The sequence below is a fragment of the Candida parapsilosis genome, contig 006110 (genome assembly GCF_000182765.1).
Source record: "Candida parapsilosis strain CDC317 annotated contig 006110".
Taxonomy (NCBI): Eukaryota; Fungi; Ascomycota; class Pichiomycetes; order Serinales; family Debaryomycetaceae; genus Lodderomyces; species Lodderomyces parapsilosis.
In genome coordinates this window covers 252141-267358 of record NW_023503284.1, presented here as the reverse complement: position 1 = coordinate 267358, position 15218 = coordinate 252141, and the positions used below count along the sequence as shown (strand labels likewise).

General features: G+C 39.8%; 10 protein-coding genes across 10 annotated transcripts; 5 read left to right on the top strand and 5 right to left on the bottom strand. All coding sequences in view use genetic code 12, as the record gives it.

The window, feature by feature from the left end:
* Positions 1–533: 533 nt before the first annotated feature.
* CPAR2_701240 (uncharacterized protein) lies at positions 534–1367 on the top strand (the record flags this gene model as incomplete). The annotated part of the gene is made up of 1 exon (XM_036811888.1): positions 534–1367. The coding sequence occupies one exon, from the start codon at positions 534–536 to the stop codon at positions 1365–1367; it is 834 nt and encodes a 277-aa protein (XP_036668280.1).
* Positions 1368–1441: 74 nt separating this feature from the next.
* On the bottom strand, positions 1442–2236 carry CDG1 (Cdg1p; the record flags this gene model as incomplete). Its single annotated transcript, XM_036811887.1, has 1 exon — positions 1442–2236. One exon carries the CDS (start codon positions 2234–2236, stop codon positions 1442–1444), a length of 795 nt encoding a protein of 264 aa, XP_036668279.1.
* Positions 2237–4126: 1890 nt separating this feature from the next.
* SSU1 (Ssu1p) lies at positions 4127–5632 on the top strand (the record flags this gene model as incomplete). Its single annotated transcript, XM_036811886.1, has 1 exon — positions 4127–5632. One exon carries the CDS (start codon positions 4127–4129, stop codon positions 5630–5632), a length of 1506 nt encoding a protein of 501 aa, XP_036668278.1.
* Positions 5633–5763: 131 nt separating this feature from the next.
* PMT5 (putative dolichyl-phosphate-mannose--protein mannosyltransferase) lies at positions 5764–7923 on the top strand (the record flags this gene model as incomplete). The annotated part of the gene is made up of 1 exon (XM_036811885.1): positions 5764–7923. One exon carries the CDS (start codon positions 5764–5766, stop codon positions 7921–7923), a length of 2160 nt encoding a protein of 719 aa, XP_036668277.1.
* A 50-nt stretch (positions 7924–7973) lies between these two features.
* On the bottom strand, positions 7974–8519 carry MED21 (Med21p; the record flags this gene model as incomplete). Its single annotated transcript, XM_036811884.1, has 1 exon — positions 7974–8519. One exon carries the CDS (start codon positions 8517–8519, stop codon positions 7974–7976), a length of 546 nt encoding a protein of 181 aa, XP_036668276.1.
* Positions 8520–8821: 302 nt separating this feature from the next.
* CPAR2_701190 (phosphatidylinositol-3-phosphate-binding ubiquitin-protein ligase) lies at positions 8822–9745 on the top strand (the record flags this gene model as incomplete). Its single annotated transcript, XM_036811883.1, has 1 exon — positions 8822–9745. The coding sequence occupies one exon, from the start codon at positions 8822–8824 to the stop codon at positions 9743–9745; it is 924 nt and encodes a 307-aa protein (XP_036668275.1).
* Positions 9746–9790: 45 nt separating this feature from the next.
* CPAR2_701180 (RNA-dependent ATPase) lies at positions 9791–11227 on the bottom strand (the record flags this gene model as incomplete). The annotated part of the gene is made up of 1 exon (XM_036811882.1): positions 9791–11227. One exon carries the CDS (start codon positions 11225–11227, stop codon positions 9791–9793), a length of 1437 nt encoding a protein of 478 aa, XP_036668274.1.
* A 167-nt stretch (positions 11228–11394) lies between these two features.
* On the top strand, positions 11395–12663 carry SSF1 (rRNA-binding ribosome biosynthesis protein; the record flags this gene model as incomplete). The annotated part of the gene is made up of 1 exon (XM_036811881.1): positions 11395–12663. One exon carries the CDS (start codon positions 11395–11397, stop codon positions 12661–12663), a length of 1269 nt encoding a protein of 422 aa, XP_036668273.1.
* Positions 12664–12705: 42 nt separating this feature from the next.
* On the bottom strand, positions 12706–13239 carry VMA22 (Vma22p; the record flags this gene model as incomplete). Its single annotated transcript, XM_036811880.1, has 1 exon — positions 12706–13239. The coding sequence occupies one exon, from the start codon at positions 13237–13239 to the stop codon at positions 12706–12708; it is 534 nt and encodes a 177-aa protein (XP_036668272.1).
* A 138-nt stretch (positions 13240–13377) lies between these two features.
* Positions 13378–14538, bottom strand: PCD1 (8-oxo-dGTP diphosphatase; the record flags this gene model as incomplete). The annotated part of the gene is made up of 1 exon (XM_036811877.1): positions 13378–14538. One exon carries the CDS (start codon positions 14536–14538, stop codon positions 13378–13380), a length of 1161 nt encoding a protein of 386 aa, XP_036668271.1.
* Between the last annotated feature and the right edge of the window lie 680 nt (positions 14539–15218).

The window sequence follows — 15218 nt, the reverse complement described above, 5'->3', positions numbered from 1 at the left end:
TGGGAAAGGATTTTCAATTTAACCCTTGTTTCTCATGCGTTTATGGGGTATTTCAGGTTGCAAAAACGATTTATGCGCTTACAAGGAATAATATATATAAATTATCTCTGACCCCAACAAGCTAATATAGGACGTAATGAGGACAGAGGGCTATTCTCCAAGTATACTAGGATATTTGCCTATGCATTGAAATGAGCATCGCCCAGTTGTGTGCTCTGGATTATGCTCCTCACCTCTAATAATGTCAAGAAAATCCTTTCGAACAGTTTCCTGTAACATAATTGCCCACAATCAAAAAGAGCCATGGCTTCGGAAAAAAGTGCCAGTCACATTGGCAGCCTCTGTGTTGCGACAAAGTGCTCTGTTCCTTAATGGGTTGCTTGCTCTTAGTTGGCTTCAGTACTGTATATAACAACCAATCGACCAATAAATTCATTCATTGATAAGGAAACTGAATCTCTTTCTTTTCACCAATTCAACCAAAGATGACAGGACTTACGCAATCCCAGCTTGACACATTTCACAATGAAGGGATGGTGTGTATCGAAAACTTCTTGACCCCTAAACAAACGTCGCAACTTTTGAACCAAGCGAAGAAGTTACTTGCACAATGCGACTTATCCAACCACCCCAAGACAACATTCAAGACTTCAGACGATGACCATATTGGGGATCGATACTTTTACGAATCGGCTGACAAGATATCTTATTTTTTTGACACTGATGCTTTTGATGTAGATGGTAATTTGACAATTGAACTTTCGAAAGCAATAAATAAAATTGGCCATGGTCTTCATATTGACGACCCATTGTTTGAAGAAATCACCTTTGATGATAAAGTGAAAGCAATCGCTCGGGACTTGAAGTTTGTTGAGCCACAAGTTTTACAAAGTATGTGTATTTTCAAACAGCCGGTAGATAACAAAAGCACTGAACGTGATAATGCAGTTCCACCACATAATGATGCCACTTTCCTATTCACAGATCCACAGACTGCTATTGGGTTCTGGATTGCTTTGGAAGACTGCACTGAGGAAAATGGCTGTTTATCGTATATACCAGGCACACACAAGACATACCCAGTATCGAAAAGGTTTGTGAGGAAAGATGGCCTAAACCTGGGATGCACATTTGAACAATTACAAAAAGATAAACCAGTGGAAGGAAAGTACAAATTGGTACCATGCGAAGCAGGATCTTTGATATTGATTCACAATTCTGTTCTTCATAAACTGGAAAAGAACAAGAGCGACAAGTCCAGATACGCTTATGCGTTCCATGTTATTGATGGAGTTGCCAAGTATGATGAGAAAAACTGGTTGCAAGTGCCTTATGAAGGTGGGTCAAACTTCCTGAGATTGTATTAGGCGTTCTACAAATGGGTGCTCTACAAAATAAATACAATTGCAAATGGTGTACTATATACTATGTAATATAATGATTAGCAAGTCAGCGAATGTGCTTCGTTGACTAGTTCTCCTTGCCAACTATAGTACTTTGACATATCAACGTGATGTTTTCTACCAGTCGAAGCATCATACATGCTGCAACCATACAATGCAGCATATGGTGGAGTATAAAGATGAAGCGAAACACTAACTTCATCCTTCAATGGATTGGTAATTTTGTGAAGTCCGATAGTATCGGAAATGTAACCAACTTCGTCACGGTACAATGGGGTTTCCTTCTTGCACTTTAATTGTTCTCCGGTACGTTCTGGGATGTCATATAAGGATTCTCTAAGTTCTCCTTTCAAAATCTTCATACAACAATGGGCGTTAGCGTGGTCATGAATGGCACTCGATTTACCGGGAGACCATAAAAGAATCAACAAGTTTGCATTACCGTTCAAATTTATGATACCATTCCGTGAGTAGTTTCTTGATTGATCGTGAAGTGCCAAGTGTGACCAATCAATGTCATTTGATTCGTAGTTCTCCATTAGCTGCTTAACTTTTTCAACATCAATATCCTCTGAAGATAAACCTTTTCCAGCTAAGAGTTCCTTCAAGTCCAAAATGAGTTTGTAGAAACTAGAGGATTTGTCAACGTTGTCAATAGTTGTGCCATTTATTTCATGACCGTGGTCCATCGATAACTTTAATTCGGCAGGCTGAGAGTATGGGAATGACCTAGGTGTACTGGCGGCGGCAGCAGCAGCTGAGCATGAAACTGCTTGTGTTTGATTCGTGGAGGTATTGTTTCTGTCGATAATATTTGATGGATTTAAAAGCATTGTGTATTGTGGCTGTAGGATTTATAGTTGCGAAGTGTGGTTCAAATAAAGGAAACGTGAAACGTTAATAGACAAATGCAAGGCAGATGAGTGTTTTAAATAGCAAAATGCAAAAATAGAAATAGTATAGTTCTTACCACGAGAGATAAAGGAAGAAGGGGAAATCCAACTGATTTATATACCAAATTTCTGATATAGTATGCCCGCCAAAATATTAATTTTTTCTCGTTAGGTAAACAAAAGGATATATGCAAGAGCGGCCATTTCCAACCAATGAGAAAGTTTTTTCCATTAAGGGATGAGTCGGCTGCTACCAATTCCTTTGTTCAAAAATGGGAAAAATGCTTGACGACTTTAGACCGCCGCCGACAAAATTCTCTTTGCACCCCCGCTTTGCTTGAAACTAAAACAACAAAAAATCAAACCACTTATGATCGGTTGTTTCTACATGGGGAATGATAAACAGAACTTGACTATGTGTTGCATATTGTACTCAGAGAGGTGGCATCATGGCACCATAATAGCTACAATGTAATGTAACAGGGATACACAATTACCCGTGGGAAGAGAAAGCCAACATGTTCATTGCAATCAATACAATGCCCAGACATAAAACAATCAAGCACAACCATCAACCAATCAGTAGAGCTGATCCAAACAATAAACTGGTGACATCAGCATTTGCCAATTGCATTGTTTCGAATTACAAGAAATAGGAGAGGGAGAATTATGCGCACCGCTTCTTAAAACACAAGAATATTTAGGCTGTGATAAATTTTTGAGAGTAGCGTAGTACCCCTTTCTCGAGGTGGTCTTCAACTCTGCTTGATTTATTTCTACCTTGTTGTTAATTTAATGAGCTTCGGTAACCCCTCTTTCAACTCTTTCGTCAGCTTTGCAAAGAGTGCATATACTAGGAATGTTTGAAAAGTACACGTATACCAAATAAATTAGCCCAATTTAACACAAAAGCAAATGAAAAAAAGAATGACCGCCTTTCAATATTTACATTACCATCGGCGCCGCTAGGTGGGAATACCAAATTGAGTAATTTTGAATTGACTCACAATCAAATATAATACCTCACTTTAGATTTTGCAGAATATAAACTATAAGTTAAAAAGCTAAACCCCATCTAACCACGGGGTAGCTTGTCAAACCGCTTTGCCATAGTGGTCTGATTCAAAGAAGAGACCGGTGTTTACTTTGGAAAGTGTAGTTTAAAAGTATTGGCGAAGCGATGATTCAATCACCACCCGCTTACTACCATATTCGTCAATAAGCGACTTTAATACAAAAGTTTTGCAAATTTAGATCCTACTTGTCCCAAAGCCGTGCAGGTAAAGGATTACGTATAGCGGAGGTATAGACAACATAAGCTAGAAAGTTGCGAGCAATGTTTCGTAGTTGGGAAAGGGCGAGAGTTTTTTTTTGAACATTATCCCTCATAAAGTCAGATAACCGTCACAAACTTTAACAAATGTCAGAGACAAGTGTTATCATCTCAAATCGGAACAGCGGCCCCGCTTGTGTAAAAGTAATTGCTATGTTACTATGAAGTATGCCCGCTCAAAATGCATCCATGCCGCACTACAAATAAATGGCAAGCGGAAGCAAAAGGGAGAAAAAAAAAATTGTGGATCCCCCTCCTCTTCTTTCTATAAGAAGACAACTTCAACCCTCATTTCTTTCACGTCAAGGGTTTCTTACCACTCAACTGTCCACGATTACAGACCCTAGCCATTATATTTTTTTGCAACCACTTGATGCATAGTTTATAAAACCCCGTTGCCCCAGAAATAATACATCACAACGGCTCTAGCATATTTTGTGTGTTGATTAAATTATTTTTCATTGTTTAAAGAGAATTGCAACATATCAGGTGACGTGATGAGTAGCCACACTAATTCGGATACGTCCTCGGCACATGGCGAAGTTGTGGGTCGCAAAACTGTGAGCGATGAAGATGCAAATAGTGGAAAAGCTGGCGCAAAACTGTCAAAAGGCGATGCAGAAGAAGAAGAAGAAGCTGATAAAAATTCACAACACTCCTCTAGCACTGCAAAAACACAACAACTGTCATTACATCAAAATCAAAATGCTAATAGGTTAAATAACATGGACTACGATTCACTTATTTCTTCTATTCCTTCAACGTCAAAAGAATATGAACACTTGCAAGCACAGCTACGAGGGTCAGAACCAATACCCAAAGAGGAGTCGTGGTACAAACGGTTCATAGTGGGTAATTTGGTCAAACAATTTGTCCCGGCTTATTTTGTCTCTGTGATGGGTACAGGTATATCTTCGACTATCTTGTATCACTTCCCATTTCCTGCTCATTGGTTGGAGGTGTGTTCTTACATCATGTTTGGTATTTGTTGCATCTTATTCATCGTCAATGTGATACTTTTCGTCATGCAATGCATCTATTTCCCTGCAAAATTGAGGCAATACCATATCGATCCTTTGCAAGCATCATATATGGGCTGTTTTTCGATGGGGTTCACCACAATTGTCAATTACATCTCATTCATTACTAAAAGTCATCACATGTATCTTGTATGGACCTTGTGGTGGATATCTGTCGCCTCAGCCGTTTACACTGCATTCCCAATTGTTTATTTTAGTTTCTTTTCAAAATTGAATGCAGTGGAGTCAGACTCAAAGTTGAATGCCACATTGCTACTCCCCATTGTTGCGTTAACTGTGACCTCGTCCTCGGGACATTTAATCGAGTTGAACTTGTATACATTGAATGAAACTGTAATCACCATGGTTGTCAGTTACATGCTATGGGCATTGTCCATTTGTTTGGCATTTGCAATTATCACTATATACATATGGAGATTGATCATGCACAAGATCCCCCCTACGCAGCTCGTATTTACCGGATTTTTACCAGTTGGGTTCTTGGGACAATCTTCGTACAGCATTTATCTATTCGGCAACAATTTGAACGAACTCATACCAGAGGAGCTCATATATGGGAAAATTTTTCTTTGTATTGGAGGATTTCTTGGCCTATTCATACTTTCGTTTGGTTACTATATGACATTCATAGCTGTCGTGTCAATCTTTTCCAAAATACGACCATTTGCCACAAATCCCAACACCAATCACACCAATAAATACGGTCTTTTGAAACACCATAAAGGATTTTGGGCAATGACGTTCCCTTTATGTACCATGTCGTTGTCAAACACTGAAGTTGGGAAAGGCGGTGTTGGGAACTACCCATTGTTGGCGTTTAAAGTTATGGGCGCAGTTTTTGCAGTCGCGGGTATTGGGGTGACAATCGCTTGTCTTGTTGGGGTTGCTATCTACTCTTATGGGATTGTAAAGAGCGAGTTGGAAGTAAAATTTAAAAAGTATAAAGAGGAGATACTGGTGTAGATCGAAGGGGGTAACTTTAATAGAATAATTTGTATGTCAAAAGGGGCATTTCATAGATCTCTCGGCTTTTAAAAAGATTACGCGCAGGGTCAACACGATTTTGAAAAACTTGGACCCAAAGTTCAACAACAATGTCATCAAAGAAGGAGGAAGTATACAGGACTGGGCCATATAGGTCATACATTGTTGAGTCGCAAAGACGAAAGACTAATACCCTCACCAAAAAGGATGTGGCAATAATCCTCTTGATCACATCTGTTTCCTTCCTACGTATCTACAAAATCTACCAACCAGCAAATATCGTCTTTGATGAGATCCACATTTTACGATATGTTCAACACTACTTCAAAGGTACCTTTTTTGTTGATGTGCACCCTCCATTGGGTAGACTCATTTACTTTTTATTGGCTAAATTGACCTATTTCGATCCTGAGATTGACTTTGAAGTCATCGGACAACCGTACCACGGTGTACCGTACGCAATTATGAGGCTATTCTCAGGAATTTGTGGCATCCTATCTGTGAATGTAGCATATTTGACCATGCGTCTTGATTCGGATTACTGGGTTTCATTGTTCACGGCGGTAATAGTGTTGTTTGAAAATTCGTTGGTCACACAATCAAGATTCATTTTGTTAGATTCACCCTTGATATTGGGCCAGGCTTTAACCATTTACTACTTTAAGCTATCATGTAAGACAGAGCCGGAGAGGAGATTGTGGTGGAGATATCTTTTCGCAACTGGTTTGTCGTTAGCATGGACAATATCAATGAAATTGACTGGATTTTACACCCTTTTATGGGTGGGAATCTTTTCCATGTTTGATTCGTACCAATTGCTTGGTGATTTGACTATCTCCACTTGCAGATGGTTTAGAATCGCATTCTATAAACTATTAGTATTGTTGGTTCTACCGTTGACAATCTATTTATCATTATGGAAGGTACATTTTGATTTGTTACCATTCGAAGGTCCAAATAGCGGATTGATTTCTCCTCGTCTTAGATCAACGTTCAAAGACTATACGACGTCTCCAGTGGAGGTACTATATGGAAGCACTGTCACAATCAAGCACAATAATCTTGAGAAATACCTTCATTCACATGACCAAACTTACCCCAGAGGCACCCAATTACAACAAGTGACACTATATGGTCACGAGGATCCCAATAACGAGTGGATAGTTGAGTTGCCACGCAAGTTTTACGAACACAAGCATTTCAACCAAAGTCGACAAGTCAAAGATGGTGAATTCATTAGGTTGTATCATAAAGCAACTGGGAGGTACCTCCACGTAAGTGATGTTCGACCTCCCATTTCAGAACATGATTATTCAAAAGAGGTGAATTGTAATGCAACTAGGGGATTGATGGGGAATACTGAGTACGAATTTAGGTTGCGGATCTTGAACAAAAAACCACACGCCACGAACAATTTACCAATGATCAAACTTCGTGCTACGGAGACGGTTTTCATGCTAGTGAGCAGAGACCACAGATGTAATTTAATAAGTCATCATGACAAACTTCCCAGCTGGGGAAATTATCAGAATGAAGTATTGTGCGTCCTGGAATCAACCATTCCTAATTCATTATGGTACATTGAAACCAATCTGCACCCATTGTTGAACGAATTCACGTCACATGTGAATTTTGGCCAGGTATCCTTTTTGACAAAAGTTTGGGACCTTCATCAGGCCATGTTTAGAGTAAATGCCGACTTTACTACCCCACATAAATATAGTTCACGACCTGAAGCTTGGTCATTTGTACTCAAGGGCATCGCATATTTCCAAAGTTTGCCACAATACACAAGCTTGACTGAACACACAAGTCAAATATACTTTTTGGGCAATGTTATAACATACATCCTCAGCTTCATCGTGGTTGTCGTATCTTTAATCAAGCTTGTATTTCATGGGTTGCGAAACTTAAATCCTTACGTGACATATCTTGATCCTGACACAAAGAGGAGATTTTACACCAATGCATTGCAGTATGTTGCTGGATTTGTGCTTCACTATTGGCCGTACTTTTTCATTAGACGTAACCTTTATGCACACCATTACTTGCCAGCATTGTACTTTGCTATATTGAATTTAGGCGAGTACTTAAACTATCAAATGAAGTACATTCGAGTTCCCTTGATGATTGCAATCCTTTCAAGTGCTATTCACTGTTTCATCGAGTTTATCCCCCTCATTTATGGAACCGAGTGGACTGTTGCCAGTTGTGTAGCTCATAAATGGTTTTCTGGCTGGAATATGGACTGTATGACATATGGAGGTTAGACTTTGTCACGACTAATTCGTACATTGAATTACACAACATCCTAGACTTTTCACATCCTTGCTTGCGAGATACCAGTAGCCAACTCTTTGATCAAATCATCCACTTTCACCAACAATTCATTCTTTTCTTTAATCTTTGCCTGTCTTTCCTGCTCCACTTGCTTCAACTCTTGACTTAAATCAGCAATCAATTTCATTTGAGCTTCGGGAGTAACACCTATACCCGGCAAGGAATCAATCAACATGTTGATCTGTCTGCTTTTCAAAACGATATCTGTTGCCAATTCATCTAGCGTGCTTTCAAAATCATCCTCTGCAGCCTCAGGCGGTTTCAGTGATCCCTTGGCATCTTCATTAGCTTCATCTTTAGGCAGTTGTTGTACCGACTGAGGTGACTGCTGTTGTTGTTGTTGTTGTTGCTGCTGCTGCTGTTGCAGTTGAGGTGCTGGCGCATTAGCTGCTCTGTTTGAAACCGACGTTGGATCATCATCCAACAATGCTGGCTTTGAGTAAACATTGACATAGTGAACAGTAGCATTGAGCTGCTCAACAAGCTGATCTAGACATATCTGTAGTTGTGTTAGCCTATCTGACATAAGTGATTGATACTACTAGCGTTGTGCACTGTTGCTGTTGTTGTTGTTGTTGTTGATTTCTACAGTGTCTTTAAACTATAAATTGTGACATGGAAAGAAGGCGACACTAACAAGTCGTGTACTTTGGAACTGTGTTTTATTCTTTTCTTTCTGATTCTTTTGTGAATCACAAGATAAGAAAGGGAAGTCAAGGGGGTTATTTTTGAAAATCATCCACAGTTTCGCAAGAAGAAAGAAAATCTGTCCATACTTGCACCCCATAGTCCAAGCTACAGAACTGATCTACAATCCTTGGTTGAACGATGCCCCCACGAAGACTTGTTGCGCCAGTGTGGCAGGACGATAACGACGTTGCAGAGTGTTTCTTGTGTCACACGACTTACAGTATATTCCATAGGCGGCACCATTGCAGAAAGTGTGGCAAAGTGGTTTGTGGTGATTGCTCATCTCAAGAGATGCATTATTTCGATAATACACCTATAGCGACACCACCACCACCGGACGTGTCATATCCAAATGACAATGGCAATAGATCGAGGGTACGATTATCGAAACCTAGTGAGCAGTACAAGACTTGTGATGAATGTGCTAATGAGATAATTATGATCCGACGAGCTTTATTTGATGAGCCGAACTCTGTTGTAAATCAAAGTGATGAGGACAACACAAATGGGATCAAGTACACGTCACGAGAACACACGCATCAACTACCGTGTTCTTCATCAACCACGTCATTGAACAGGCGAAATCATGATGGAACAAGTGATAGTAATCTATGTCCCGTTTGTGCAACTGATCTTTTAAAAGAGTATATTTCAGATCGTAAGAATGTGGAACTCATATCAAATGACGATTTTGAAAAATTCAAGGAACAACACATTAGCGAATGTCTTGTGGCGTTTGATTTCAATACTGATCATTCAACTAGATTTTCACCCGAACTGAATGCAAGGAATAAAATGTTGGTGTACAATATACCACCGATTCCCAAACCGCAGTATGAGAACATCGATGTTGTGGGATCAGCAAGCACTAGTGTGGATACATCACTAGTACCTCCAGAGAAAATCGAGGAGGCTGAGTGTGTTATATGTCTTGAGGATCTAAAGCCAGGAGACAAAGTTGGTAGATTAGAGTGTTTATGTGTTTTCCACTACAAATGCATCAAGGATTGGTTCAACAAAAAGGGTTATGGCGAATGCCCGGTTCATTTCTTACATAAATAACTATTACTAAATACAGAGATTTTTTTTTTTTTTGGTTCTGAGTCTTTATCTTTCTTCACGATCATCGTCTCTTCTCCTCCTGCCTCTCTTGTCGTGTATTTCCTTTGTTTGTCTAATAGCCTCTGCCGTAGCCTTGTCTACATGAATGTGCAACGCATCAAGCACTTCTTTGGAAGGTTTGTCCTCTTTGGGGAGCTTCTTTCCCAACGCATTCTCGATTCGCAAATACATTTCCAAGTCATATTGTGTAATCAAAGAGATCGACTTACCTGATCTTCCTGCTCTGGCAGTTCTTCCTACTCTGTGGATATACGCTTTCGAGTCTGTTGGGATATCATAGTTGATAACAACATCAACCAGGGGTATATCCAAACCTCTAGCGGCAACATCAGTGGCCACCAAAATGTTCGCCTTGCCCGATTTGAATTTATTCAATGAACCCAATCTCTGAGCTTGTGATAATTGACCATGCAATGGAACTGCATTGAATCCCAATATTCGAGCCAACAAAGCTGTTCTTTGTGCATGTGCAACAGTCCTCGTAAATACTATGATTGATTTCCCCATAAACTCATTCAACAAATGAATCAATATGGTGTTTTTGTATCCGTCATTGACCAACATCATCGATTGTACCAAATTGTCGGCGGTCTGGTATTTCGTCGACACTGCGACTCTAACTGGATTGTGTAAACTGGCTCTTTGCAATTTTTCAATCTTGTTTGTCATTGTTGCTGAAAACAAATATGTAGTACGCTTTGGCGGAATCACTTTCAAAATTTTATCCAATGCTGGACCAAAGTCCATATCTAATAACCGATCAGCTTCATCCATGACAAGGTATTTTAGATTTTTTAAACTAAATCCCTTTGTATGCTCCAAATGGTCCATTATTCTACCTGGTGTTGCTACTACGATGTGCGGTTTTCTCATCAAATCTCTTGCTTGATCCATCATATCCATACCACCAACAATACATACTGATCTTAATCCCATTGTGGTACCAAGAGCATCAAATGTGTCCTTGATTTGAAACGCTAACTCCCTAGTTGGAGCAAGAACCAATCCGAAATAAGGTGTTTGAGCATGCCAGAGAGCTTGCAAAATGGGAATTGCGAATGCTGCTGTTTTACCTGATCCAGTGACTGCTAAACCGATAATATCTTTTCCTTCAAGAGCGTGTGGTATGGCTTCTGATTGGATTGGAGTGGGCTTGGTAAATTTCATTTGTTGGATAGCTTCAAGCAAGTCTGGGACTAGGTTTAGTTCGGCAAATGTGTTGAACTTGAGTTCAGCATCAGGATCAATAGTAGTTTCAGTGGTTGCTGCAACAGAAGAACTTGCAGTTTTATCTCCATCAGAGGATTCTTTTGATTCCTGCAATTGTTTCTGCTTGAGTAACGCCTGTTTCTTGATCTTTTCAGCTAGTTTCTTTGTAGCATCTGATGATTTGCTCTTTTTGTGGATACCCTTTGAGGACATTGTTTCTAGATATGAATGAAGATTAGTGGTAACAAGAAGGAGTGGGATTTTTGAATGTTTTTTTTTTTTTTTTGGTTTGTGTATTTTTCAAATTTGCCGATGAGATGAATTTGATTTTCAACCAAAGTTAACCACATCCTTACGAACACATCTACGTTATCTACACCATGGCCAAGAGAAAAACAAAGAGAAGAACTCATCAGAAACCAAGTGAGGAGGAGGCTGCTAAAATTCCCAAATCCATGGTGATCCATCTAGGCTCATCCTTGAAGAATCACTCACTATCCCAACTTGTATCTGACTTTCGAAATGTCATGCAACCGCATACAGCTATCAACTTACGAGAACGTAAATCCAATAAATTGAAAGATTTCATAGTCATGTGTGGGCCATTGCATGTGTCTGACTTGTTCATTTTCAATCAAACCTCATCGGGAAACATTACATTGCGTATGGGTAAATTACCAAGGGGTCCTACATTGCAGTTTATGGTCAACACTTACTCCTTGTGTAAGGATGTAAGAAAAATATTGAAACATCCAAAATCTGTTGGCAAGGATAGTGCTGAATTCCACCAGCCGCCATTGTTGGTGTTGAATGGGTTTTCCAACAATGTCAAGGAGATGCCGATGCATGAAAAATTAATGGTCACCATGTTTCAAAATATGTTTCCACCAATTCAACCACAAAACACCAAGGTCAATACAATCAAGAGAGTGTTGCTCATTTCCAAGGATAAAACTACCGGGCAAATTGAACTCAGGCATTACTCAATAAATACAAAACTCGTTGAAGAGAGTAAAAGTGTAAAGAAACTTATTCAATCACATCACAATTTAAAGAAAAAATTGCCCAAGATGACCAATGCTCAGGATGTTGCTGATTTGATTTTGGATCCTTATGCAATCGGAGGATTGACTTCGGATAGTGAAGTGGAAGATGACGCTGTTGTTGAAGTGCAACATGAGGAGTTTCTCAAAAGACAATCACAACAAAATGAGAATCAACCACAGCAGCAAGAATCAATCACAACTTCAAAAAAGAGAGCCATCAAGTTAATCGAATTGGGACCAAGGATAAACATGTCATTGTTGAAGATTGAGGAAGGTTTAGTTGGATCATCAAAAACACTTTATCACTCATCTGTATCCAAGTCGACAGAAGAAGCGCAAAAGCTTGATGCTAAACACAAGTTGAAAGAAAAGTTGAAGCAAGAGAGGAGAGCAAAACAACAAGCAGCGGTGCAAGCCAAGCTCGATAAGAAGAAGGCAAAGAAAGACAGGAAAAAGACAAGATTTGCTGGTGAAGGTGGTGAAGACAAGGCTGATGATGGGTCTAGTGGTGACGAGGGCGCTGATGAAGATGAAGACATGCCTGAAATTAATGCCGAAGATTACGAAAATGATAGTGACTTGTATAGTGATGTAGAGGTATAGACTAACATGTGATCTCCAAAACTGGACTTTAGTTGGACCTGGCTATTCATTTTCTAATTCAAACGTTAATTTATCAATCTTACGTCGTATGTTAATCAATTGAACACTCGTTCTCAAAGCACGATCAAAGTCTTCTTGACTTGACTTGAGTGGTGGTGGAGTCAATGCCCCAAACTGTAAGATCGGATCTTTATATGTAGCGTTGTTGGTCTTTTCAGTGGTGGAGGTGGTGGTGGTAGTGGTGGGCTTTTCATTTGGTTTTTTTCGATTCTTCAATTGTCCCGCCGACTGTAAAGTAGATTCATCGCCATTGTCATCCTCTGCAGCATCGATACGTCTGTCAATAAATCTGAACTCGTCCGAATTTTTACAGAGGTCAACCACCTTGCAAGCATCATAGCTCCTCATGTCGAATGTATCCTTGCCAAATTTTGTCTTTTCACTATGAAAATTAGCTCGACTTAGATTGAGAAACCCATTTATGAAATGCAGACGATAGATGGTTGTTAACTCTTGATACTCGTTTAACAGATTGAGGAGCTGGATAGTTTTTTCATCTTGATCTGGGGCCGACATTGCGTGGGTTGAGAATGACAGTGGGACCGATGAAGGAGCTTTTTTTTCCGCGCACCAACTTTCTTTCTGTGTCCAGGACCCCCAACTGGAAGATCCAAATTGGACAAATTATCTACAACTATATCCAACTTCTATATTTTATAATTTATACAACTTTTTCAATCTACTGAACTCTTCCTCGGGCAAAATCAGATTGAATCCAAATGCAGATTCACTCGAAGCAGGTGAGTTTGACGAGTGGATCAATTTAACTTCAGCATCACTTCTTTCCTTTTGTTGCATAAGGTGGCCAAATTCATAAAGACAGTAAATCATTTCCTCCTCTCCAATCTGTCTTTTACCAACTCTGTCTCTAGCATATACGATTTCGCTCAAATCATGAAGAATGTTTGCCGTGAGACCCCAAACATCGTATATTTTCTCATTGGTCTCTTCGTCCGTTCGAGATCCGAGTCTGCCCCATGACGACAAGTCTTGTTTCCCTTTCCGATCTTTGGGCTGTAATGATGTACTTCTCATGGGAGATGCTGACCTCGAGGAAGATGCAGATCTAAGTGGAGTCATGTTAGGTGGTGTAATCCTTCCCTTGTCAGACATATCCAACTCCTCTCCCAATTCCTCATCTTCCAGTGCTGATAAGTCCTTTATATGTTTTAACCATTCCACCTCGTTGGGATTGTTTTGTAAAAACGTGTATGAACGTAATGACCAAGGTATACCACCCCATTTCATATTGTAAGATACACGTTCCAATGCTTCTCTTGCCGGCTCATCAACAACAGGATATAGAAAATCCTTCAATGGACATGAAAATATCGAAGAGCTCTCGCCTGGATTCAAAACGAGATTCAATTTAGATGCAATTGTAGTTTCAACATCGCCCTCATTACTAAATTTCATAAACCCAACACATGGTCTCACACAAGAAAAAGTACGTGATAGATAGCTAGGCAATAACGTAATGTGTTCAATACTAATGCCCAATTTTGCTAAAGCATCATCATTGGATGACAATCCAATCTCTTCGTGCATCTCTCTTCGACTCACCATCCATTCCGATTCAAGTCCATTGTCGGCTTTTCCTCCTGGTAACGCTACGTGACCCGGGAAATTCCTTAGTCTGGATGATCTTTTAGTTAGGAGAACTCTTAGCTCACCCATGTTGCCCAAAAAGAGCAAAATGAATACAGCTGACCTTCTTGTTATGGGGAGTTTGTGCCATACTGACATCTTACTACCACGATAAGCAGGAGCCACATAATCACGAAGTTGCGCCACAAGATCTGTCTCGGGACCCATCGTCATCCTGTTCAGTCGTTGTTGTTTGCAGAGTGTGAACTGGTTGGGTTGGTAATAAGTAGTTGAAAAAATCAGATGCAAGAAGCGGTAGAGCATTATTATGTTTTGGATGAGAGAGAAGAACAGTGCGAGTCTTCATTATTTTTGTAACCGCGGTTCCGGCAGTATAAATTTCAAACGCAAACTTACATATATAGTGCAAGGCTATGTGGCATCGTATAAAAAAGAGCAAATGAATATACGACTGATGTGGTTGTTGTAGTTTCATGTTGGTGTGTGACTCATTTTACCCCGACTTTTAGGACTTCACAAACCTTTCTCACAAAGAGAAGCTAATAGTTAGTATTCCCCGCCTTATGAATTACGAGGAGAGATCTTTTTTTGGTATGAGGGGAAATTATTGCAAAAACAGTAAAAGCACGATTTACGGCTGTGACAATTGCACATGAAACAAATAACGAAAGGGAATTCTTTGGTCATGTATGAAAGCAGACCGCAATTCACATGGCGTTTTGGGGCATGATGTTCGAAGGATGCTTTACAATGAGTACTGTAAATGAGCAGCTTCCCCTCTCAGCCAAAAAAAAAATTTGAAATGCAACATTAAACAGCAAAGTTCGTCCTACGGAATCTTATTGGGATAAGAACAACGTAGTTGGGTGCAAAATCAAATGAAGAGA